Below are 27,562 nucleotides of genomic sequence, written 5' to 3' on the forward strand. Positions count from 1 at the left end.
GCCATTTCTTGGCAGACCTCTTCCATCCATCCATCCATCCATCCATCCATCCATCCGTTATTCTGTGAATTTCTAATGTATCAGAAATTCAGATTTTTCTCATTCTTTTAAGTACCTAGTAAGAAATAGCATAAAGTAATTTCCCAGGCTGTCCCATGTGCTTCGGCCTCCCCTGTTGTTCTACCATTAAAAGAATAAATTGTCCATGTACCCCCACAGTACACCTGGCAATCTTAAGGCATGTCTGGGATAGCTTGGTATAAATCTGGCTTGAATAGTGACTGAAACCAAAAGTAACAGCATCTCATTTCTGCTGCTTTTGGCTTCTTAGAGGAAAAGCTACATAGCCGAACTGGTCACAGGAAATAAGCATAATTCCAGTTGCAACCTCCACACAAACTCCTCGTCAGGGTACTTTTTATAGTTCTCACTGGTACCCTATGCAGATCTCAAATCACTAATCAACCTAATAATGACAATGTTACAATATTAACTACCAGTATTCATTAGTTAACAACACGTCTGATGTTATGCTGGGTGTTGCAAATTCTTTCTGTTAATCCTCACGAGTGTTTACTGTCTCCATCTTCAGCTGTGGAAATTGAGTGCTGCCATTAGTGCACAGGATTCACATTCAGGACCATGGCTCTCCAAGGTCATTGCTATGCTGTTTTCTTCCAACACCACTCCCGGTGTCCCTCTGTATCCCAGACAATGCGTCACCAGCAACCTGCTCTCTTTCTAAGGCACCAGTGAAGAAACCCATCTCCACAGCAGCACACCTCAGTTCTCCCCTGCTTCAACTTGGCTCCCTAACACTGACCTTTTCATGCTATTGGATGGGTCTCTAAGCAGACTATCAGCTCTCAGAAGGAGGGAAGGAGGGAGAAGACGATTGGACCCTCATGTCTGTCATGCTTTCCAAGTTTTCTTGTACTCATCCCTGTTCATTGCTTTCAATTGTCTAAAGAAATTGGTCTCCTGATCCTAACTGGCAGACACCTCCTGGTTCCTCCTCCATTCTGAGGTGGTGGTTTTCAGGGGAAGAGGCAGTATCTTACTAGCATTTAGAAGGTCTTTGATTTCTTACGGGGTCCTCAGGGCTTTCTAAGCTGCTCCTGTTTTGAGGAAAGCACTCCCAGACTTAGTGCCTAAGGGTGATGTCTTTTTAATGATCCTGTTTACTGATCCTGTTTACTGAGGCGATTTTCTTAAAGTTGCTCAAAGTTCTGCTCTGTCAAAGAAATGTGTCTCCCAACTGAGCCTCTTTGCATTTTGCCCAAGGCTTTTTCCTTCTGCCTTCATTGTTAGAAAAAAGCCTGAGAGGATGTTAAAGATTCACTTCACTAATTCATGGCCAATTAGGAAGCTTTGTTTTAACCTGACTAGAAGGTCCCATTGGCCTTCTAGTTTGGATTTGGAACCTTGCCCCTCCGCACTCTGGGAGATTTAAAAATCTTCCTTTGATTGTTTAGAAAACAGAATTTTGAAAGTAATGACGGCAACAGTTCCTAATTTGGGCATAGCTGGTTACAATGGTACACCCAGTATCTTTTATTATAAGAATGGATATTTGCTTTCTATTATATAGATTTGGGCTAACCTCCATCATCTTATATATATATATTTTATTGGAATTCAATTTGCTAACATATAGCCTAAGACCCAGTGCTCATCCGGCCAAGTGCCCCCCTCAGTGCCCATCACCCAGTCACCCCCACCCCCCCGCTCACCTCCCTTTCCACTACCCCTTGTTTGTTTCCCAGAGTTAGGTGTCTCTCATGTTTTGACAACCTCACTGATACTTTCACTCATTTTCTCTCCTTTCCCTTTCACTATTTTTTATATTCCCCAAATGAATGAGACCGTATAATGTCTGTCCTTCTCCAATTGACTTATTTCACTCAGCATAATACCCTCCAGTTCCATCCATGTTGAAGCAAATGATGTAACCCCCATTATCTTTTATAAGAGTTCTTCACATCAACACTTCTCTGTTTTAACCTGCACACGGAGGCTGATCTGTAGTGTACAAATGGTAAGATATTATTTTCTTCTTTCATTGGTGGTGGTGCAGTGCCTTTTTTTGAAGCTTGGATTTTGGTCTAATGATTATTTTTCTTTCCTCAGGATGCTGTTTCAGTTTCATCCTGAATTGGGTTATTAGGAGGCACTTCTGATAGTTAACTATGACTGGAAATTTTCTTAGGTAGAAACCCTCCAGGTTGTTGCAGTTTGCTAAGAAAGTGCTTCTGACTTCTAACAGAATGCAAATTAGTTTGGCTGTGGGAAATGTTAAAAAACAAAACAAAACAAAACAAAAAAACAAAAACAAAACCGGCAACAAAAACAATATCTTAAGGCACAGCAAGAGTTGTGTCCTGAGGGGGTAATTAAAACTCCCAGATTGTGAAGCATGAGGTGTGCTTCTCTGCTTTTTTGATGTAGGAAAACCTTAACTTGTATGTTTTAGGACACTACCTTTCTAATAAGGTGATCTATTAGCTTCCAATAGATTGTTATTTAACAAGTGTGATTTTAATTTGATTTTTGTGGTCTCAAAGTTGAACAGTTTGCTAACCAAACAAACAAAAACAAAAAAACTCCCACAATTTTCTTGGTTGGATTATTTTACCTGTTTCAATGTCGAGAGAGTAGCTGTCTATCTCCAGGTCAAGTTGTTGGGCTGCAGCAGAACGAAAATCCTCCAAGACCCCCTTCACAGCCTTGGTGAGGTTATATGGTACTGACTTAGCAAACCTCATTTTGCTATTCACGATCACACTCCCATTTCTGAAGTTAAGTATTTCAAGTTGCTTAAATCCCGTGAGATTGGAGCGCAGATATGGAACCAGCTGCAAAATGAAAGATGGTTTACCCTTAACTGTGTTCTAAGTTCTCAGTGACTGCTAATTCCATTTATATTCACTTCTCATTATCTGAGGCATACATTTCAGTTCCTTTTTGATTGTTTTTATTTTTATGTTTGGATTTAATGTGAGACCAGAACATGACTATTTAATGATCTATTTGCAGTGATTATGTCCCATATTTTCACCTCTCTATGTGTATTGAGATGGATGGGCAGTGATTTTCTTCATGATGGATTGGGAGAACAGAGGATTTTTAAAAATCTAGGCCAATGTTATCAGCAAAGCAGGAATGCCAGGTTCAGTTATTAAAAAAAAAAAAAAAGATCCAAGCAAATAAAAATATGTTCCAAACTGAGCCCAGGAGCTGATTGACCTATGCCTGTATAAATGGGAAATCTATTTGGAAGCAACCAATTGGAATGACCTATTGAAATAACAGCTTACACATCAGCTTGTCTGTCTATGCAGGACATGTTTCATGGTCAATGCATATGCCGTGTAGTGGAAACAGCAGGGCACTGGCAGTCAGAAGACTTGGTGTCAGTCCTGGAACTGTCCCCAGCTAGCTGAGTGACCTTCATCAAACCACTTATCCATTGTATTGTACCTTAGTGCCCTTATCTGAACTGTGAGGAAGAAGAAAAAGTGGTTCCCTAAGGACCTTTGCCAAATTGTTATTTAATAATCTCAAAAGTATGCCCAAGGGAAATGTGCTTCCAATTCTCACACCTGCTTATTGTGAGCCACAGCCACCCCTGAGATCACTTTTCAGAAATGTCTGAAACTCAGCAGTGTCTGCCTTGTCCTTGGCCCTGAAAGCTAATCCCCTCTTTAATGAACTGATGCCTACAAACAGAGAGTACACACATGCAAGCTAAAATCTCCCAGGCTTAGCCTAGATCTACTTTTTCTTATCCCTGTTTTCTGCCCCACCAGAATTTTGACTCTAACCTTGCCCACATTCCAGTAGCCATTCACCCCTCCCATAGGTTATTGTAAAAATAAAATGAAATTTTATACCAAGTGTGGAACTTCTTTTTTTCAGGCTATTCTCAGTATTCTCCTATTTACATTAACTGAGCTCATTTTTTTTGTGTTAGCACCGCATTGGTTTCTGGTGGGAATTCCCTGTCTCTATCTAGTATGCAGATGACTAGTGGCCTCCTTCTCCCAAATCCATTTTCTTCTTCACAGGAAAGAGGTTGCCTCCCTAGAAACCACATTTCTCAGCTTCCCTTGCAGCAAGGTGTGGCCATGTGCTAGTTGCCATCAATAAAATGTGAGTGGAAGATACGCAGGCAACTTTGGTATCACTTTCTTAGGAAACTGCTTGTCTATCATTCCGCTTCTCACAAGTGGAAACAGGGATTTACCAGTGTCTCAGCTTTGTGTAAATGAAGAAACACCACTGGGATTGTCAGGGTTATAAGACAGAGGAAATGCGAGTCCCTGGATGACACTGTAGAGCAGAATTGCCCTACCCTTCAAATTAAAGAGAAATAAACTTGTATCTTATTATTTAAAAAAAAAAGATTTATTTAATCACAAGAGGCAGAGGGAGAGAGAGAGAGAGAGAGAGAGAGAGAGAGAGAGAGAGAGAAACATAGGCAGAGGGAGGAGGAGCAGGCTCCATGCAAGGAGCCTGATGTGAGACTCTATCCTGGAACTACAGGATCATGCTCTGAGCCGAAGGCAGGCGCTCAACTGCTGAGCCCACCCAGGCATCCCAACTTGTATCTTAAGTTACTGTATTTTTTTTTAAATATAGTTGACATGCTTGTTATATTAGTTTCAGGTGTACAACACAGTGATTCAACAAGTCTATATGTTACCCTATGCTCACCACAAGTGTAGCTACCATTTGTTACAATACTTAAGTTACTATATTTTTGATCTCTTCATTATGGAAGCTTAGCACATACCCTAATTAATACACCTGAGTTAGGTACACTGGGACTCTGTTCCCTGAGATTGTCCCCATATCTACTCCTCATCTCATTGGGCTGGGGGTGGGGTAGGGAGACTGAACAAAGTCTTCCTTTAAAGCTTACTCAGTTGATTGAGCCTCTGCCTTTGGCTCAGGGCATGATCCCGGAGTCAAGGGATTGAGTCCCACATTGGGCTCCCTGCATGGAGCCTGCTGCTCCCTCTGTCTGTGTTTCTGCCTCTCTCTCTGTGTCTATCATGAATAAATAAATAAAATATTAAAGAAATAAAGCTCACTTGAAGATGTAGTTTTAATTTGCATAATGATTTGACTTACATGAAGCTTACAAATATTTTTCTGTTATTTTCAGAAATTCTATAATTTTTGCATTGTATACTTGACCTTGTTTGTGACTTTCTGGTTTTGAATCCTTCCATGTGATGGCAAGAAAACAGCCTGTGGCATTATAACTTTGGAAAAGTTTGCTCATATTCCTTTTAAATTCCACGTTCAGTACTTGAGTGGCTATGTATTATTCCTTGGAAAACTAAATTAGGAAGAAGTATAATGAAAAGATCTTAAGGAAAAGATCTCATGAGGCTGGGTGGTAGTGTCTGCCGGAAGTGTCCACTGCAGAATTTAACTTGCTTATTGGATCTGATTCCATCCCCATATTTTAGCTGAATGCCTTCAGTAATAGCTGTGTCAGAGGCTTTTCTCTTCCAACATTCATTGCTCAAGACAGCCAGTAATTATACTATAAAGGAACAACAACAAAAGAAAGGACATGCAGGGAAATGGAAGCAGTGCTTACTCACCAGCTGTGTGAATTGCTGTTCCAGAGCTTGGTACTCTAGAGAGCTCTTGTTGAACAAGTTGTTGGAGAAGGGCATGTTAGCGACTCGCAGACTGAAGAACACGACCAGTTCTTGGCCCTTGGTGGCAGTGGTCATAGAGCTAGTGGTGAGGTACTGTAAAGCTGGAGTAGGAGTGGTGTTCTCCAAGAAAAGACCTGGGGTAGAAACATACCCACTCAGTCTTGGTACCTCAGAGGAGGCAGGAGTGTTAGTTAGATCCATTATGCTTAAGTCTCTCACTATATCTTGGCTGCCTAAAGATGCAGTTGAACGTGAAATTTCCAGAGCTGATTGGCTGATGGAAGAATAGTCATCCGAGGGGATGGTTCGTCCTGGGATTAGTACTGTCTGGTCAACGGGCATTATGTCTGTGGCACTTTGACCAGTCAGAGAGAAGATGCTTGATGCAGTGAAGAAAGGTAGAGTGTCTGATAGCGAAGCAGAGGCCTTAGCAGGTGGAGACCAAGAACTGTCTGTGGAAAAAGCTTCTGAGTCCAATTCATTATGTTCAAGCATTTCCCCCAAAGAATGGAAAGCAAAAAAGGAAATCCAAAGTTAGACTTAACTTAATTGCATTGATTGTTTTAATGTCATATTTTTATTTTTTTTATTTTTATTTTTTTTATATATGTATTTTTAGATTTTATTTATTTATTAATGAGAGACACACACAGAGAGAGGCAGAGGCACAGGGAGAGGGAGAAGCAGGCTCCATGCAGGGAGCCCGACATGGGACTCGATCCTGGGTCTCCAGGATCAGGCCCTGGGCTGAAGGCGGTGCTAAACCGCTGAGCCACCTGGGCTGCCCTAATGTCATATTTTTAAAGAAGGAATTCGTATAGAAAGAATAGGCAGCCCTGTGTCCAAACCTGGGGAGAGAGAGGGTGGATTTCTGTACTCATTTAATTCAGGGCTAAATAGTTCCAGATATAGGAGCCTAAAAGACCACCAATAACCTAAAATTTCTGCTTAGCCAGAAACAACACACCTAGGGACCAGCTGGTAAAAACTGACTAGGTCACCAGGTGGTGCCAAAACACAGATGGCATTAGAATAGATTTGGATCCCACATTACCATCTGGAACTCCTAACCAATTAGCTATGCAGTGTGGGTCCAGAAATTTTATTCACCTTCCAATCATGCAAGCATGCATCTTATGTATTTGATTTTTGGATCCAAGTTATTCCATTTTGGTAGCTTTACCACTTAAAATTTAAATTATGCTTTTCCAAAATTAGATAATCTGACTGAATAACTTGCTGATTTGCAAAATAGTTTGGAGAAGGTAAAGTTGTAGGTGATACATAAAATTGAGCTTTATGTTGGCCATACAGATTGTTAAATTGATAGCATTTAAAGTTTTGTTGTTTTTTTCACTTTTACATGAGTATACCTTGGTAATTTCTACCAGTACTTTGCATTTCTTCCTTGGGTAGGAACACATTGATCTACTAAAATCTATCCTCTTTTTGGTACAAAATTAAAATCAGTACGTATTTATGAACTAAGAAAGTGGCTATATGAAACTTTCAGATAAAGAGATTGGTGGGTTATTAAAATATTCCAATAAACCTAAATCCAGAGCCACTGACAATATTTAAGGCATTAGGTAGATCAAAACAAGGAGCTTTCTGTGATTACTTCAGTGGCATTTTGGCAAATATGTGGGAAAGCTGTGTTGAAATCCAAATGCTAAGCATGATGAATGGACTGTCTGGATGCAGATATAATCTTTGGACTCTCAGCTAATTTACTAGAGTGCAATCACCCAAACTGAAACTCCAAGTGATAAACAGCTCTGAAAGGTGGAATCATATTACTTTTATTAGTTTCTTAAAATAAAACCTGCCTGTTGGTGAACTGTACCCAGATTTCAGAAAAGTACCCTCTTTTCTCTCACCTAGGGAGAATGCCTAGGCATGTTTGCCAATACTTATTCAGTTGTCAGAAATGATGATTTCTAACATCCAGGATCTCTCTGGATATACACCTGTAGTTTTATTCAAGCTTTCATTGCCATAGACTGATGTTTGTCTCTCCCCCAAATGTATATTTGAAGCCCTAATCTTCAATGTGACAGTATTTGGAGGTGGGTCTTTGGGAGGTAATTAGGTCATGAGGGTGGGTCCATCAAGAATGCAATTAATGCTCTTATAAAAGGAGACACAAAGAGATGATCTCTCTCTGTTACATGAGGCTATGGCAAGAAGGCAGCCTTCCGCAAAGCAGAAAGGAGTACCTCACCAGGAACCAGATCTGCTGGCAGCCTGATCTTGAGGTTCCCAGCCTCCAAAACTGTGAAAAATAAATTCTTGTATAAGTCCCTCAGTTTCCTTTGTTGCAGCAGCCTGAGCTGACTATGACATCCATAGAAAGATCTGGGACGAATAAATGAAAGGTTACAAATACTATCAGTGATTTGATTTGACTTCTTTGTGTCATGGGGAAATGCATATGAACTTGTGTTGCTATGATGTGGTCTTTCTGCTCCTCTAGATGATAAAGGTCTAGAAAGAAGCCCAATGACAGATATCTTCATTCTGTTCCTGGGCCAGTATCTTATTACTCACGCTTTTGTTACTAGATAGACTTAAGCCAGATTAAAATAGTCTGCTGCCTTAATGTCATCAACCAATACAAGTGAATTTCTAATCCCTTCCCTTTGTAACATCTTAACAGTAATCTTTTACATTCAAAATAAACCTAAGCAAGTTCTTTCACTTGATAGAACAGTTGGCTATTTAAATGTAGGGTTGCTAGATAAAGTGCAGGATTCTCATTGGAAAATACACTAAAAAATTATTTGTTGTTTATCTGGAATTAAAATTTAGCTGGGGATCTTGTATTTCTCTTTGCCGAATCTGGCAGTCCTATTTAAGTGCGGTTGTATAAGACTCCCTCTATTCTCTCTTAGCTTGAGATTGAAACTATTAAGGCTTTGGCTAATTCTTTTGAAATAAAAATATTGTCAAACCTCATAACCACTTATAAATGGGTTTTAAACAATTATGTTTTCATTTGATTCTTAAATAAAAATTAGACACGGCAATGACACAGGCCATTTCAACATTAAGTTTTTTACACTGCAACAGAGAAGTCAAGCACTAAAAGCCAAGGCTATTTATTTTATCATGAGGTATGCAACATAAGTAGACTGAAAATAACTTGACATTTGGCTGTTATGCTACAGTGCATGTATAGTTCCTGTGAGGGTGTGGGGTGTGTTTTTATGTCAGTGTGCCTGGTGGGGGTGCTGGTTAGAATTTCAGCTGCTGGTTGTAGAGGAAATGGCTAGTTTGGTCATTTTCTGGGCAGCAGACCTGTCCAAAAGTAAAAGCCACAGATCAAATGGTCCAAACCAAGATATACGAACTCAGGTTTAGCAGAAACCCACAGTGAGAGATGCAGGTAATGGGTGAAGATGGGCACAGTGAGGGTAGCCAGGAGTCCTACTAGTAGCCAAAGGAAGGCAAAGCAGATGATGAGCAAGGTGTGAGGGACAAGTACAGTTGAAAGAATATTTTAAATGCTTCTAGAAAAAGATACACATGCTATAAACATCGAGTGGCCATCTATTTTATGTTTAAAAATCTAAAAAGAGATTCCACAATCTCTTTTTAGATATTCAAGTGGCATCAACAGCACTTTCTTTTTTTAAGATTTTATTTATTTCTTTGATGGGGGAGAGAGAGAAAGAGAGAGAGAGAATGAGGGAGAGACAGAAGGTACAAGCAAGGGGAGAAGCAGGCAGGAAGAGTGGGAGAAGCAGATTCCCTGCTGAGCAGAGCACTGGCCACCGTGGAGCTCGATCCCAGGATCCTGGGATCATGACCTGGGACCATGACTGAGCCATCCAAGTGTCTCAACAAATTCTTAATTCTATATCAAACAAATCCATTCTTATTTATCATAACAAGAAAATTATTTCCTTCCTTTTTGGCCTAGTATAGGGATAGGAAATAAGTATTTATTATACATTCATTCAACAGATAAATATTTATAGTCTGCTATGTGCCAGGCATTGTTCCAGGTACTGGAATACATGAGTGAACAAAACAGACAAAAGTTCTGGCCTCGAGGAACTTATTGTCTAGTGGAGGAAGACAGAAAGTAAACAAACAATGGGAAATGTATAGTATACCAAGTTGTGGTAAGTGCTATAGAAATAAAGTTAAGTGGGAAATGGTGTGAGAATGTTGGGTTGGCAATTTATATAGAATGGTCACTGAGAATATAATATTTGAGCAGGACCTGAAGGGGTAAGAGAGTTTAGCCATGCAGCAAATGCAGATGAGAAAGCCAAAGGAAAAAGGGTGTCTTTAATGTTTCAGTAACAGCTGGCTGGGAGGGCAGCATGGCTAGAATGGAGTTCTATACTATCCATCAACTGTGAGGGTGACCAAAGATATTTTCAAATACTCGAAGTCTCAAAAAACCCCTCCTAGGCACCCTTTCCTAAGATGTTTTCACATAAAATGATGGTAAGCCAAGTAGAAAGAAATGGGATACTGAAAAAAACTTAGGGAAATTCTCTGAAAGGTGGTAATAATGGGGTCTTACGGGGAGATAGGTACCACCGATGTCTCAAGAGACAAGTATATGGAATACTTGTATAATCAAACCCTCTCCATTGTGGCAAATTATTTACCTTGACAAAACTGCTGGAAAACGTGCTCTACAATATAAGAGAGTAAACCTAGAGAGAGAAAGCCTGAGATCTAGGGACCAGGGAATCCAACCCAGTAGGAAGGCCAAGGAAATTCTAAAGATGATAGCAAAGGAGAGTCCCAGGTGACAGCTGTTGAAAGGCTTAGAGAGTAGCAATCTAGAAAGAAAGAGAAGAGGGTCTCTGAAAATTGTAAGTGATAAGTTACCTGATGAGGAAAAATATGTTGGAAAATTCATTGGAAAGTTAGGGAATAGTTGACATTAAATACAAAGAAAACTAAGGAAATAAAAAAAAATCAAAGAAAACATCAACTCTAAGAAAACAGAAAGGAAACAGAGCAAACAGGTCAGTTGTGAATATATAATGTAAATGCTGAATATTGATTTAATTATAGTTATCATCTTTGAGAAGATTAGGTGGAAGCAGAAGAATGGTTTTGTGGGAAACTTAACATTTATTTACAATAATAGAAAGACAATAAATGATATATAAAACTGATGACTCAAAAGATACATATTATTTAAAATTATAGGAAGAGTAAATACCAGAAGAAATAGCTAATTGAGGTAAGAGACTAGTTTTGGTAAGTGGGACTACACAGTGGGGAGGTGTGAGACAGGGAAAATGCTTAATTTGTCAGAACACTTTAATGTGACTTGACTTAAAAAAATTAAGTGCTTTATTTTGGGATAATTGTATATTTAAATGTAGTTCTAAGGAATAAAAGAGTGACATTGGTAAAATGGCAGAGTAAGAAACGCCAAAAGTCAAGTTGTCCTTTACATTCTAAAGTTACAGCTAGTAAGTAATTGTGATATAATAAGAAATCTATATTTGGTCTCTGCCTCCAGTTCCTAACACAGAACACCTAAGTCCCTTATAATTTCCTGGGTGATAGGAGTATCTTTTGTTCTAGTGAGGTGATTCCTGGTGGGTTCCTATATAGCTGCACCTTTATATCCTTTGATAAACATCTTCCCATTTCCCCCACCTCCTGGCTCCTGGTAACTACCATTATGCTCTCTGTGTCTAGGTATTTGAATTTTTAAGATTCCGCATACAAGTGAGATCATGCAGTTTTTTTCTTTTTGTGTGTGGCTTATTTCACTTAGCACAATGTCCTCCAGGTTTGCCCATGTTGTTGTAAGTGGCAGAAGCTCGTTTTTAAAAGCTGAATAATAATCCACTGCATATATCGATAGATCTATCTACCTTTATATCACAAATTCTTTAATCATTCATCCACTGAAAGATATTTATAGCTGGCTGATCAGAAGTGATAAGTGATAGCCTGGGACTTGCAACTGGCATCTGAAGTGGGGGGCAGTCTTGTGGAGCTGAGCCCTTACCCTGTGGGGTTTGTACCAACTCTGAGTAGAGTGGTTAGTGTCATACTGAATTGTTTGACAGCCATGTGATGTCTGAAGAGTTGGAGAATTGGTTGATGTTGAATAACCCCTCCACACATTTGAGGTTAAAAGTATTGTGAATGGAGAAATAGTTTTCCTTTTAATAGTTAAGCCCTTAGGAACTTTTGCACCCGTGAGCCCTCTTAAAACAATTATCTCATTATATCTTCCAGCCAACTCAAAGATAAAATAGACAACTCAGAAATGTAGAAGCTGTAGAAGGTGTGAGAGTGAGGTTTAAATTCACTTAAATATGGAAATCTGCCTAAGGAGCCATAAGAGGTGTGATTGCAGAACCAATTCTAAACTTATGAAATGTGACAATTGTAAAATACTCACCTAACTACCAAAACTTGTGATGTGGGGGAATGAAGATGGCTGGACTATGAGTGTTTTGGTAAATTTATCTTTCATAGCAGTACACCAAAAAATACTGCCTAGTATTGATACAAATAGTGTAAATGATGATAACTCCAGATTAATATTTTAGGTAATCTTCCTTTAGGGATCTCTTAAGAATGAATATGTCATGAGGTAAGGAAACACTTATCTGCAATTCAGCAATTTCTTGCATGTCATTTCAACTTCTTTTTCTCCTATTAAAGTCAAGTAAAATTAAATGCAGTCCATTTTATTAGAATGACATTGCAGAAAAATTCCATCTTTGCAAAAGTACTTTTATCTACCCTTTTATCTTTTTAATTATATTGAGTGATATCTGAAATGATAGGTATCCTTTAATTATTTCTCAGTAGCAAAATTTTAACATTGTTATTTCACTTACTTTTTGGGGTAATTTTCTTATCCTTTAACATTTAATTTAATTTAATTTATTTTTTTGAGAGAGCACACACACATGTGGGGGTTGGAGGCAGAGGAAGAATCTTTTTTAAAAACTTTATTTTTAATTTTTATTTAAATTTTTTAAAAATTTAAGTTCAGTTTAGTTAATATATAGTGAATTATTAGTTTTAGGGTAGGATTTAGTGATTCATCCATTGCGTGTAACACCCAGAACTCATTACATCAAGTGCACTCCTTAATGCCCATCACCCAATTACCCTATCCGTCCACCCATCAGAGAGAGAATCTTAAACAGGCTCCATGCTCAGCCTGGAGCTCAACCTGGGAATTGATTGCATGAGCTTGGATCATGTCCTGAGCCAAAATCAAGAATCTGATGCTTAATCAACTGAGCCACTCAGGCGCCCCTGGTAATTACTATTAAAAAAAAAAACCCTATTGTTTAGTCATTCAACATAAATATACACTTATTGTTTTTCTCATAGATATATTTTGTAAACCATAGATTGAAAACATAGCTTCATGGTTATCTGGGATAAATGTGAAATTTCAAATGTATCTGTATTTTAAGTAAAAGTCTTAAGCAGAGCCACCAAAGAAGCAAAATATTTTACTATCAATTCTTTATTGTCATTAAATTATTAGCAATAGTGTTAAATAATATTAATTTACATTAAATAATATTAACATTAATAAAGTTAAATAGCATCTGGATTAAAACTGAAGCTGGTAAGAATCTTAATTTGTAAACCCTGGGGAACTTCATTGCATTTTTTTACTATTTTAGTTAGATATTTCTGTGAGGTTATGCCTCAAAATCTAGTCTTAGAATCTTGGGAGGTAGGATTGAGGGTGGGATAGGAGGAAACTAAAATTTATTTGGCATCTGTTATGTTCTAGGTAGCATACAGGGATATTAAAAAAATTTTCTCCATTTACTTTAAGCCATTTTATGTTTTCCCAACTGATTATACACTCTGCATTTGCTTCTTGATGTGAATTATTGGAGTCTTGAAGTATGTGTCTGATTATGGCTTCTCAAATGATTTAACTAGGTAATTAAAGAGAGGTAGCCCAAGGCTACAAAGATGAGTGTCCCCTCAACCAGTGGTCATCATTAGAATGAAATATGCATGTTTATGTATTCTAGCATGATGCATTCCTCTTCCCAAATTATCAACAAAAGTACTCTTTTTTTTAAATTTATTACACTTTACCTTCACTTAAAAAAATGCTGAATTTGGGATGCCTGGGTGACTCAGTGGTTGAGCGCCTGCCTTCAGCCCAGGGCGTGATCCTGGGGTCCCGGGATCAAGTCCCACATCAGGCCCCCTGCATGGACCCTGCTTCTTTCTCTGCCTGTGTCTCTGCCTCGCTCTCTCTCTCTGTGTCTCTCATGAATAAATAAATAAAATCTTAAAAAAATGCTGAATCCGAGAAATCTTATTATACTTAAACTCTGCCTTATGTAATATAAAACTACAGACCTCAGAACTGCAACATGTCTGATTACTTTCTCTCTTCTCTGTAACATATCTCTAATAACTTTCAATTTAAAATCGGCCATATATGAGGAAATTGTGAGGATGCATTTGGAAAAGGAGCTCATCTATGTCTTTTCCTCATTTGTTAATGGCCTTAATGAAATTTTTGATTGTCTGCTCTGAGGAAATAAACATTTTGGGACAAATGAAGTAATTGTTATATGGATATGACATGCAGTGATGCTGTAGCTTTTAACAGCATGCCCATAATTCAATTCTGAATGGCTTTTGAATTATTTATTCCAAGATTATTGAAGAGGTTGTGTTTTTCTACCTCTGGCTTGCAAAGTGAAATAATCAATATTTTCCTCTCTATTAATAACTTCATATATATCTAAGAAAATAATAAAGATTCAGATAAAATAAAATGTGAATTTGGGAATGTGGAAAGAGCACAAAATATTACATGGTAGGCAGTAGGCAGCCTCTAATATGGTCATTGATGACCCTCACTTTATTTTATTCATATCCCTGTATAGTCTCTCCTATATGCATAGAACTGAATTCTACTGAATACTTACTATGGAGGAAGTGATTAAAAGGTTCTCTTACCCAATTTCAATGAGAAGGGAGTTTCCCCACACCATCAACCAATTCTCTGATGTCAGCTGGGTGTACGACAATTCAACTCAATTCTGATACCGTCTACCTGGAAATAGTACCAGCTTCCACATGTTAAGGGCTCAGCCACAAGACTGTCCTCCATTTCAGATGCCATTTGTAAGCTCAGATTGTTACCTGTGCTTCTGACCCACTGGCTACATATTGGAGGTTCCAAAACCCCTCCCTAGGTTTAATTTCCTACAGTGGCTCACAGAACTCAGGAAACCTACTTATTCACTAAATTACCAGTTTATTACAAAGGCTCTTATAAATCAAGAGCCACATGAAGAGATACATAGGGCTACATCCCAAACAAAGGAGCTTCTGTCTTTGTGGAGTGTGGAGCCTAGCATGATGGCATGTGGAAGCTTTCTGGCTCCCGGACCCGTAAGCTCTCCAAACCCTCTCCTTTTGTTTTTTTATGGAGGCTTCATTACATAAGCATGATTGATTAAATCATTGACCACTGGTGATTGATTCAATGCCCAGACCTTCTTGCTTCCCAGGAATCAGGGACTGGGACTGAAATTTTCATCCTTATATTCATGATTGTTTTCCTTGGCAACAAGCCCCCATCCTTAGGTACTTTCCAAAAATCAACTCATCTACATAAACCTAATTGTGGTGAAAAGGGCTTGATAGGAATCAACAAGATACCCATTTTACCTTTATGTCTTTGAAGTGATTTTAAGAACTGGGGACAAGAGGCGAAATACTACAACAAGAAAAACTCCCATTGCTCTTATCACTCAGGATAGTCCAAAGATTTGGGAGCTGCGAGCCAGGGACTGTGGATGAAGACTAAATATATATATGAGAAATGTTTTGATTATCTGAATGACTAAATATATATTTCCTGTAAATCACAATATTACAATGATATATGATTATGAGGCTAGGTCATAAAAGATGTTTTTCTTCTACCTTTCTCTCTTGAGTCAATTATCATGGAGGGAATCAGCTGCCATGTGGTGAGGACACTCAAGCAGCCATGTGGAGAGGCCCATATGAAGAAGAACTGAAGTCTTCCTGTAGCTAATTTGCCAGCTATGTGAGAAAGTCACCTTGGAAGTAGATCCATCAGCCCCTGCCAAGTCTCTAGAGGTCTGTAGAGAGTCTGTAACCTTGGTTGATATCTTGACTGCAACCTCAGGAGAGACCCTCACCCTGAACTACCCAACTAAGTCACTTCTTGATTTCTGACCTACAGAAACTGGGAGAGATAATAAATGCTTCTTGTTGCTTTCAGCCACTCAGTTGTAGAGTAATGCAACAATAGGTAACCAATACACACAGAAACCCTTAAAGATCCAGAATTGCAGAATTTTAGGTCTGCCAATTCTGACTCTGGCTTTTATTGGAATACCACAAAGAATCTTGCTTTTGGTTTAGAATAATTATTTTGAAACATGCCTTTCTTATTTTACAGAAATGTATCATAATTTACATAAGATAGGCAGAAAGATTATATCAGTATTCTGATCTGCACTGGGGACATTAGATACCAACTTACTGATAGTTTTAGAACAGGGTATGGGTTTGTATTTATGGTATGTAGAGGGGAAGAATGAGTAGAAAGGACAGAAAAAGGATTATATATTCAGAAACATGGTTTCTAAGATTGGTTTTGCCATTCTGAATTTCATTTACCTAATCTAGGTCGCAATAGGCAACCTCCATTCCAGGTGTTCCAAATCAATCAATGCAATACCTCCTTTTTCTAACAAATACTTTGTAATGCCACCTTTATGACCCTGAAGTGACCTTAATCAAGAATAAAACCTAGCTACACATACTTCCAAAAAAGTCAATGCATTGTTCAAACTGTGACAGAAAGGAGAAATAAACAGAAAATAATTTATTATACTGTAATGTGAATTTCAAAAGGCGTTACAACACCCATAAGACACAATAAAGTAGTTAGAAGCCTGTACTTATATGTAAATATCTATAAATATCACTCTGGATTCCATAGCTACAAAATAGACTGATTTACCTGTTGTACTGGCAACATAAATACTATGATCACCGCTGTCATAAGAGAAGTGATTTTCTGAAATGATGGTTGACACTTAGTAAAGTTCAAACAAAACAAAATACAATCTCCCTTTAATTTACGTATTAGTTGCATTCCTAGGTTAAATTAAAATTTTGCAAAATACACTTTGCAAATCATGTGAAAAAAGTGTCAGGAAAAAATGTGAACCATGTAAGTGTCTTATTTAAGTGTAACTTCCAGGTTATTTGATTTATAGGGGCTTGCACCTTCTATTGCTTTGCAATCTGTTAGTTGTAGGATGCCCATAGTAATGTAAATTATTGTCCATAGAAAGGCAAAGGCTTTTCATCAGGTGAAATAAAATTGCTTATTTCCCTGTGGATATTCATCAATTTGCATATGCTGGTAAATTTATTTCCTCACTTTTTTGTTTTTTTGGAGAAGGCATCCAAATTTGAACTATTCTTATTTTTAATTGCTGATCATGTGTTGTTTGAATTCTCTTTCAAACTGGTGATAGCATCTTGTTTCCCCAATAGTTAGTTAGGCACAATCTTTGACACATGTTCATTTTATAAATGTGTAAGAGTCATGATTTTACCTTTTTAAAAAAGATTTTATTTATTTATTTATTCATGAGACACCCTCCGCCCCCCCCCCCCCCCCACACACACACACAGAGGCAGAGACACAGGCAGAGGGAGAAGCAGGCTCCAGGCAGGGAGCCTGTAGTATACTGCCCCCATGATAATTACTGCTGACAATGCTGAACTTTAACCTGAGTTTTACCAGAAAACTGCAATGGTTAAGAAACCTTCACCTCAACCCGCTTGCTTTCTGAAACCTCCCCACCACCTTTTGTTCTGGGAGAGGGCTAACTACAAAGAATCATTTTTTCTCATAGGATTTAGGTAAGACTTGTCTACTTTTTCCCATGACTCCTATAAGGCTCACAGATGACCCCCTGGTTTACCTGCCTCTATAAAACTCTACTCACCCTGAGACAATAGGGATGGACCTATAAGGTATTATACTAAATGAAATAAGGTAGACTAAGAAAGACAAATATGGTATTATTTGACTCTTATGTGGAACCTAAAAACCAAAATAAATGAATACATGAAGAAAAAGCAGAAACAAACTTATAAATAAATACAGAGAACAAACTGATGGTTGCCAGAGGGGAGGTTGGTGGGGTGTTGGGCAAAATGAGTGAGGGAAAGGGGTAGATATAGGCTTCCAGCCATGTAATGAATAAGTCATGGGAATAAAAGGCACAACATAAGGAATATAGTCAATGATACTGTAATAGGGATGTAACAGGACAGATGGTAGCCAAGCTTGTGGTGAACACAGCATAATGTATAAACTTGTTAAATCCCTGAGTTGTGCACATGAAACTTATGTAACATGTGTGTCAGCAACAACCCCATCCATACTTTTCTTTGAGACATTCCTCATTAATGAATGTTCTCCCTACTGTAGCAGTGTGAATAAAATTGTGTCCTTAATTATTTGGTATAATTTGTTTTACACACTGTTCTAATAAGCTCTAACTTTACAAATTATATGTATATATGCATTCTTCATTGATTCCCTAAACCAATCATTCCTGAGTTATTGAACATCTACTATGTTCTATTATAAAAGGGTGATTTAAATTAATTGCTAGTGATATTTTATGATTATTTTAAAGTTATGTTGGCTTTAAGCCAAGGACTGGAGCAGCAAACCCAGGAAAAAATTTTCAGTTAATCCGATGATCTTTTTTTATAGACAATCAGTGGAATCATTGTTTGATAATTTCCTGGAATCTTGTTCTCTAAAGTTAAGTTTTCTGTATATTCAAGAAAGCATGGAAGAAGAGTAAAAATGCCCTGGACTTGGAATGTTTGAATATTTAATTCCCATTCACTTTTAGTTCACTCAACTCATTTAACATTTAACATTTAACCCAATTTATTTAACTGAATTCATTTAACAAATGTTTATTGCATATTGATATGTGCCAGGCATTTTGCTAGGTCATAATAATGGCTCTTATTTTTTTTATTAGTTGGTACATATCAGGCAAAGTTCTAAGCATTAATTAAATCTTCACAAGAACCCCATAAAATAAGGACTCATGACCATTGCATAGATGGAAACTCAGGTACAGATAGAAGTTAAATAACTTGCCCAGGGCTGTAAGTGGTTGAGCTGGGGTTTGGAGATACATAGACTCCAGAACCCATCTTCCTATACTGCTGATGCCGGGTGATGAACACAACAGACCCAGCCCTTGTCTTCAGGGAGCATTCAATCTTCAAGCATTAACTATCTAATCACAAATATGCCGAGTGCTGTGAAAGAGGACACTCAGAGTGTTTTGGGAGGCATAAAAGGGATCTGTGTTTGTGAAATGAAGCTGGTAAGAAGATCTACTCACTTGGCTTTAGGGATGTGGTGAGGAGCAAAGCCAAATATGATATAAGAAAGCAAAATTTAGCTAGTGCAATTCTTCAAACCATAAGCTGTGCTCACTTGCAGAAAACAAACTGGTGTACTTGGGAGATGCCAGTCTGGCTTCAGGAGAGAGTCTCTTCAGAGAACGACCTTAAACAATTTTGATTGTGAATTGCTAAGATCAAAGTAAGTGTTATTTTAAAAAATAAGGCAAATATTTCAATGCAAATTTGAAAAACTATTTACTTTGCAAAAAACTTTCAAAAGAATATCATAAAAATACTGAAGGTATGTTTAATGAGGATTTTCTTAATTGCAATAAATATTCAACAGTTTAAATGAAAATAAAGTTGATTTAAAAGTCAAGCATACACTATTTATTTATTTATTTATTTATTTATTTATTTATTTATTTTAAGCATACACTTTAAAGGATGATCAGAGACTTGGTTTTTATGCACAGTTGTTTTTCTACTAGTCAGTGAAAGAAATGCAGTATGGATTGGAATTTTCAAGGGATGCTGCATTTTCTTTTGAGAAGGTAGGAAGCTATAAAATCACAAGTGAGGGCAGCCCAGGTGGCTCAGAGATTTAGTGCCACCTTCAGCCTGGGGCGTGATCCTGGAGACCCGGGATCGAGTCCCACGTGTGCTCCCTGCATGGAGCCTGCTTCTCCCTCTGCCTCTCTGCCTCTCTCTCTCTCTCTCTCTCTCTCTGTGTGTCTCTCATGAATAAATAAATAAAATCTTAAAAAAATACAAGTGAATCAGACTTAAAATGGAGTATCTCTATTGGCTTGGAAATGCTTGTGCCAGTAAGGTATGTTCCCTGAAGGTAGAGCCTGGGTCTTTCATTTGGGAGCATCTTGAATAGAGCACTTTGCACAAGCCCAATCATGACTCATGTTTGATCTGTGAATGAGAAGCTGGCAACCAGAGGTCAGTTAGTGATGGTCGGTCCCTGGTGTGTGCCAACTTCCTGAAGCAGAGAAGATACATTATGAAACAGGGTCTGGCCATGCTCTAAGCAGATCCATACAAAATGAATTCTGCTCAGAGTATATCTCTGATGCCCTAAAAAAAGTTAATGTAGTTTAGTTCATGCTGGGAAAAATTGTGAATGATTGTGAAATGAGTTTAAAAGATTATTAGGTGTCTTGTCAAGAAAATACCGAGCATCACCTAGCAGACCTTTGAAGGTTATACAGTTTTAGAGGGTTCTGTGCTTTTTGTGGTCCTTGAGCTGTTTGATAACTCTATAAGCTATAGATAACTAATGGTAATGCAAATAATTCTAGTCTTCAGAGATGCAGGCAAATTTTTGTTTGGATGGAGATGCCAATGGTTTCTCTTCTATTGAAGAGATGATTCTAAACATTGTATTTTACTGCTGGGTGGATTTGACAAGTTTTGTGCCAATTTGCAAATTTGTGCCAGAATTCTTGATTGCCTATATCATGGGTTGGCAAATTTTTTCTGAAAAGAGCCAAATAGTAAATATTGTAGGCTGTATAGGTCCTGTGGTCTCTATTGCGACTATTGAACTATGCTGTTATAGAGCTAAAGTAGCCATAATAAACCAGTAGGCATGGCTGTCTGTGTGTGGTGAAATGGAATTTCATGTAATTTTCACATGTCATAAAATATTACAATTCTTTTGATATTTTCCAACCATTTGGAAATATGAAAACCATGCTTTTCTTGCAGGCTGTACAGAAACAAGTAGTAGGCTGGATTTGGCTCACAGGACTGTAAGTTTGCTGATCTCTGGCTTATAGTTTGTCTTTTTTTTGGGATTCTCCTTTGAACCAGTTGAAACACCTTATTTGTTCCCTCATTAACTAATGAGTTAAGTAAAATCTTTGACAATGTGTTCACTTTATATTTGAGTGAGAGTATTGATTTTACCCCTTTAAAAATTTCTTCTTTTTTTTAAGATTGTTCAGGGGAGAGAGAAAGAGGGAGAGAGAGAGAGAGAGAGAGAGAGAGAGCAGGGGAGGGGCAGAGGGAGAGGGAGACTAGCAGACTAGACTCTTTGCTGAGTGTGGAGCCCAGTGCAGGGTTTCATCTCAGGACCTCAAGATCATGACTTGAGCTGAAATCAGGACCTCAAGATCATGACTTGAGCTGAAATGTGCTCAATTGACTGAGACACCCAGGAGCCCCTAAAAAAATTATTCTTTAACATTTGCCAAAGGCAGTTAATGGAATTCCATTTGGAGAACATGAATCTAAAGACAGATTTCCTGCCCTGAGAAAATATTAGAGTCCTGGAAAGTTTTAAGAACTTTATCAATATCTGGGGCCCTTTGTAAAGGAATTAAATTAGACCTTTAAGAGAGGGCCCTTACATTGGTATGTTGGAAAAACTTTTCAGAGCATTCTAATGTGCAATCAAGACCTAGAACCAGTAAATTTGAGGAAGTCATATTAAAAAAAAATCTTGGTAAGGGGTGTCTGGCTGGCTCAGTTAGTAGAGCATGTGACTTTTGATCTTAAGGACATGAGTTCAAGCCCCATGCTGGGTGTAGAGCTTACTTAAAAAAAGAAAAAATGAAACTGCTAAAACTTTCTTGGCATATCAAAGGCAAATTGTGACTTTATGGTAATCAACATACAATAATAAATAATGGCTAGAACTCCTATGGTATTAATAAGTTTGTGTAATCTTTTAATTTACAGTATAATAGAAAAATCCCATTATATAAAAGAAGATTATACATTGGTTTAACTAATATCTTTTTAAAATTTTCCTAATGGTTTGAAAATTGGTAAAATAAGATTATTGTCAAAGACTTAAGCATAAATTTCACTTATGCACTTAAGCATAAAGCTCACTTTATTCCATAAATAATTAAGGTGGACTAAAGACCTACCCAGCAATGCTAATAACAACTTAAAAGTGCTGTGATTTTCCATTCTTTCTCATGGTTTTCTTAGCTTTTTTTTTTTTGAATGGGAAGAGTTGGAGAGTACTTTTTTAAGCAGGAACTCCAAATTTTCCAAATCTCAATGTTTTGAGTGACTTCATGGGGCACTCAGTTATTATGATGGTTTAGCTACAAAATACCAAGTAATTTTTTTTTTAATTTTTTTTTTAATACCAAGTAATTTTATTGCTATCTGACATTTTATACCTTCAATATTTTTTCACATATTTTATTCAAAATGATCCTCAAAAGCTTTAGTAAATATTATAAAAGGTAATTACATTGCATACAAATCTGTACTTTATTTTCCATACCAAACCAAAACTTTTCCTATTATTTAATTTAAAATCAGTTACTTAAATAATAAATACAAACCTTTCTTTGACCTTTTTCTGGACTCTCCCTTCTCTCCTCCCCTTGACTCTTACATTCCCATGCAGTGCAACTAGTCAGCTGCAGCAGGGAGTCTTTGTATCCAAGATTGGGCAATTTTTTTTCTTTCTCCATCTTCCTTTTAATGAGTCCCAATACACTCTTTCATTTCTGACATATTTTATTTTGCTTTCTTGTCTCTGGGCTCATTCCTTTTTTAAAAAGATTTTACTTGAGAGAGAGTGAAAGAGAGCATGAGCAAGAGGAGAGGGAGAAGCAGACTCCCTATTTAGCACAAAGCCCCATATGGGACTCTTTGCGGGGCTCCATGCAGGGTTAGATCCCAGGACCCTGAGATCATGACTTGAGTGGATGGCAGGTGCTTAAACGACTGAGCCACCCAGGAGCTCCCTCTGGGCTCATTCTTTAGGTCATTAGTTAACACTCCTTTGAGAAATGAAGTTTTTCTCTACAGACAAAGAATCTGAGGCTGAGAAAATGTAAAAGACCTACTCAAAATTAATTTATGACATAGCATTAAAATTCAATTTTCCTAACATATCCATTTTATTTCCACAAAAAATTCTAAAAGTTGTTGATGTTTTCCTCTTTGCCAGGGCTTTATGCATTCATGTATGTGTACTTGCATTTATTCATCAAAAATCACTGAATATCTACCATCTGCCAGTACTTTCTAAGACATTGGGGCAATAGCAATGAACAAGATAAATATATTCCCTGTCTCAGTGCTTATAGTAGCTAAAAATATGGCAATAGCTTTAATTTATTGATCACCTTTTATGTATGTATGTTATTGTACTTAAGATCTCAGACAAGTTTTAAGGTGCTATCATTCTCACTAAACAGATAAAAAATGAGTTAAAGAAAGAATAAATTCTTAATACAGTATTAGTGATGAGTACTTAATACGGCTGGCAATGGGGCAATATACCCGTGGTGTGTGTGTGTGTGTGTGTGTGTGTGTGATATATCACACTAAGGTGCTAGATGTAACATATGTGTTGAGGAGTTGGATGGGCAAGGGGTGGGGACATCCCATGAAGTGGTGCTGCTGAACCTTTGTGAATTACATGCTATTTACAGCACAGGACAATGACCCTGCCAAATCAGGGGCACAATGGTTTACTGACATATGATATAAAACAAGAGATAAGCTTTTTACTCTTCAATAAAGATTCTCTAAATCACTTAAGCCACCTTTTTCCAGATGGTATGACTGTCTCAAAGTTCTGGGAGAGGTAGTCTACTGACAATGTCACCAACCCTTTTTCATTTTGGTTAGAGAGAGTCCAGAAGCTGAGATTTGTGAAATCCTTAAGTAAGGAGTCCACAGAAACCTTTTTGTGATGAAAACACGGACTGTAGAAATTTCAAGTTAAGGAAAATTATGTCAGTACACTTTAATACTTGTGAGTCTGGCAAGGTAGCAAAAATCCTTGTAATGTTCTTTAAAAATTTTTAAAAGTAATTTTAAAAAAGATTTATTTCTTTGTTTATTTGTGTGTGTGTGTGTGTGTGTGTGTGAGAGAGAGAGAGAGAGAGAGAGAGAGAGAGAGTACAAGCAGGGGGAGCAGGAAAGGGAGAAGCAGGCTCCTTGCTGAGCAGGGAGCCTGACGTGGGGCTTGATCCCAGGACCCTGGGATCATGACCTGAGCTGAAGGCAGAGGCTTAACCAACCGAGCCACCCAGGCACCCACTGCCCCGTTTATATTCTTAGAAAATTTAATAATAAAAGAGTAATTGAATTTATTAGCAATAAAATTTTTCTTAGAAGAGCAGTTTACCCTGTCAATCCCCAGGCTCTGATGAGGCTAGTGCTGAAATTAATGAGCCAAGTGGAAAAATTCAAAGACTGAATGAAGAGTTAAATTACTTATGATAAGAAAAAACATTTTGAAGCAAGTATGAGAAATGGGAATCTGAGTCCACACTCTATTGAGGGCTTAGCTCCTCAGGTTTCTACCTGAAGAGGAGGTCTCACCAGACATACCTCATGGGTTTCAAGCACGATAGTTTCAGACACAATCATACTCTTATGGAATGGTGAATTTTTAAAAAGACATACCACAAAATGAACAAATTTGAAGGAGAAATTAGGTTGATGAATACTAAAAAGAAGATAAAATAGATATGTGTAAAAGACTAACTTATCCTGATTTAATATTACGTATCAAATCTTATGAAATCTTTTTTCCAGAAAAATTTACATGAGTATCAAGGCATACCAGGAAAAGAAATTAATATACCCAAACACACAGGAAAGGAAGAGAGCAGGGGTACCCCTAAGACAGGGCAAGGGCTGGGTGTGGGTGGAGAGAGAGGAGAGTCTTGGGTGATTATGGGTTTCCAGCTTGGGCACTTTCATTGGTAGTTGTTGTATTCAGTGAGACAGAGGAGGAAAAGGTTCAGTGTTTTTCATTTATAATCAATTAAATGAGAGAATTAGCTATCCTGTACATCTTATGGGATGATTCAGAAGTGAATTAAATAAAAATACATGAAGGGTCAACTAGGTGGCTGAGTTGGTTCAGTGTCTGACTCTTGATTTTTGGCTCAGGTCATGATCTCAGGATTGTGAAATCAAGCCTAAAATCAGGCTCCCTGATGGATCTGGAGCCTGCTTAATATTCTCTCTCTCCCTGTCCCTCTGCCCCTACCCCACTCTCTCTCATGAACTCTCTCTCTCTCTCAAAAAATAAAAAAATAAAAAAGACATGAAAGAGCTTTGAAAATGTTAAAGTCCAAATGTCAGTCATAGTGGTTGCTGTCACGGTGGAGCAGTAGTTCTCCAAGTGTGCCCATCACCCCCAGCAGCATGAGTCCCCAGAGAGTGTTAGAAAGGAAAGTTTGCTCCAACCCAATCCTACAGAATCAGAAACTCTGGGGGAAGAGCCCAGCAATCTATGTCTCAACAAGCCTTCCAGGGGATTCTGATCTATGGAAATGTTTCAGAACGCTGGTAAAGGAAAGGTTCTATAGGTTATTATGGGAATATTTACAGAGACCCAAGCCCAGCCCAGATCTGCTCCTGAGGAGGCTGTCAGACAACACCGTTCTTCTGCCCTCAAGCCTTATATTTGCTTGATTCACAGGTGCCTCAAAGACTTGAGTCAGGAAGAGCTACATGAACATTTACACTTAATACCAAAATCTGCGAAGTCTGCAAGAGGGGAATTCTTCTTTAGAATTAATTTAATTATAGACAAGGAAATTCATCTTTAGGCAGTAGCTTTGTACTCTGAAGAATAAGAAATTCATAATGTGATCGCACTGAAGTTCCTTTAGAAATGTTCTTCCATTTGACATTTAAAATGCTTTTTATATCAACGAATGCCATTTTGGAAAAAAAATGACATTTCGTGCAGTATATTTATAGAAGTTGTTAAAAAGCAAATACATGTTAAAACACATGTTTGAATTTCCAGGATGTTGTCAATTCAAGCTGGCTAACACCTGTTTTTGCTTATTTCTTAATGGAATATAAATCTCCCATTGGAAGAGAACTAGTTATGATCGTTATTCATAGTTTGGGCCAAGTTATGGCTGCAGAAGATACTTGCATTTCAGCTACTTAGAGCATTCACTTCCTGCCTCAATACATTTTGTAATTTGGTCCTGTAAATACATACTTTGAGGATATTCTTAGAGTTCATCCTACTAGCTAGAGGAAATCATTACATGCAAAGAAGGGAAGAACGAAAGAGACTGGTTCTAAATTTCTGTTTTTAAAAGATAGTTTAGAAGCATGAACATTTAAAAAAATACTTTAATAGTTCCAGTTGGAGTTATTTAAAAGTCAAATTTCTAACCATTATTCATCCCCAAGTGATCTACAAAAAGCACTTGAACTGCCGTTAGTGCATTTTGTTAATTTCATGTTCTTGGTATTGACAATTACACCTAAAATATGGTAGGTATTTCATATGCTTTCATTTTACAACAGATTTTGAAGAATTCACAAGATTTATTAAGAGTAATGAACTGTGCTTGAAGAAATCATAGCCTAATCACATATTAACATTAACTCATTAAAAAATTCAACTCCATAGGACATTGCAGGTGGTGATGGTGGGGAGAATTTATAGCATCCGGCAAAGGCTGAATGCATACGGAATGTGAGCATTAAGAGAAAATCTGAATAATTCTGGCAACAGCTTATTATTTATTATCTGAATAAAGAAAATGTATTCAAACTCTCCTTCTGCAGTGAAGAATGCCTGAATCATTACTATCTTTCTAAGCAAATCATCTTCTTCTACTTTTAACATTTTAACTATGGTTAGGAGATAAAATATTACATTAATGAGGTTTACAGTTTGCACCTATGACTCTGAATCAACCAACCATAGCACTCTTTGAGTCTCATTGCCACTAAAAAAAAAAAAAAAAAAAATGGTGGGAACATCTCCTTATTTAAAATCCAAGGATATTATCATTATCATTAACATCCATCCATTTTCTATTACCCATCCACCCCCACCCTCATCCATATATCCATTTATCTGCAGACTGTCTCAGGCAGAGGAAGACAAGATAATGGTTGAGAGTTACTGTAGAAAGATAGAGACTGCTTCAATTCAAGGGCAGCTAAAATGGACAACCATACCTAGATGTCAGCACTAAATGGGAACTATCCTAGGTGACTATACTGTTTATTGATTTATTGAAACTGATAGATTTGGGCACACAAGAAGATATTTCCATGGGAAAATAAGAAATTCTGTAGCAACTTTAAAATTACTTAATTCAAGTGAGACAGCCTCCTTTTTATTAATTCAAATAATAAGGAGATAATTCTGAAGTACAATGACCTGTGTATTTGTGGTTCCCACAATATTGGAAGTGGAATGAGTGGATAGCAAGGGCTCATGGTTGATGCTGCGTGAACAATGTTTTATGATGTAACTCCAAATGCCACATTGCTACTTGATAATGGGACACCTTATGAATTGGGCTCTGAGCTCATCCTGGGCTGGGTTTCCCTCAATCATTCCTTGCTCTTTCCTCTCCTTGGTTTCAGGAAAGTGGGACTAGGGCACTAATCCTTATACATGCTATATTTCAGAGTCCTCTGTACCATCTAGTTTCTGGATAGATTTGGTTAATATG

General features: G+C 37.6%; 1 protein-coding gene across 1 annotated transcript in view; it reads right to left on the reverse strand.

The window, feature by feature from the left end:
• Positions 1–27,562, reverse strand: part of IMPG1 (interphotoreceptor matrix proteoglycan 1) — a 131,959-nt gene that overhangs the window by 24,679 nt on the left and 79,718 nt on the right. The window contains exons 14-15 of the mRNA XM_026007462.2: positions 5,619–6,130; positions 2,636–2,855 (exon numbers count right to left, since the gene is read on the reverse strand). Coding sequence (XP_025863247.2) covers positions 2,636–2,855; positions 5,619–6,130 — 732 coding nt within the window. The remainder of the gene's footprint in view (positions 1–2,635; positions 2,856–5,618; positions 6,131–27,562) is intronic.

Source organism: Vulpes vulpes, chromosome 1 (assembly GCF_048418805.1).
Source record: "Vulpes vulpes isolate BD-2025 chromosome 1, VulVul3, whole genome shotgun sequence".
Classification (NCBI taxonomy): Eukaryota; Metazoa; Chordata; class Mammalia; order Carnivora; family Canidae; genus Vulpes; species Vulpes vulpes.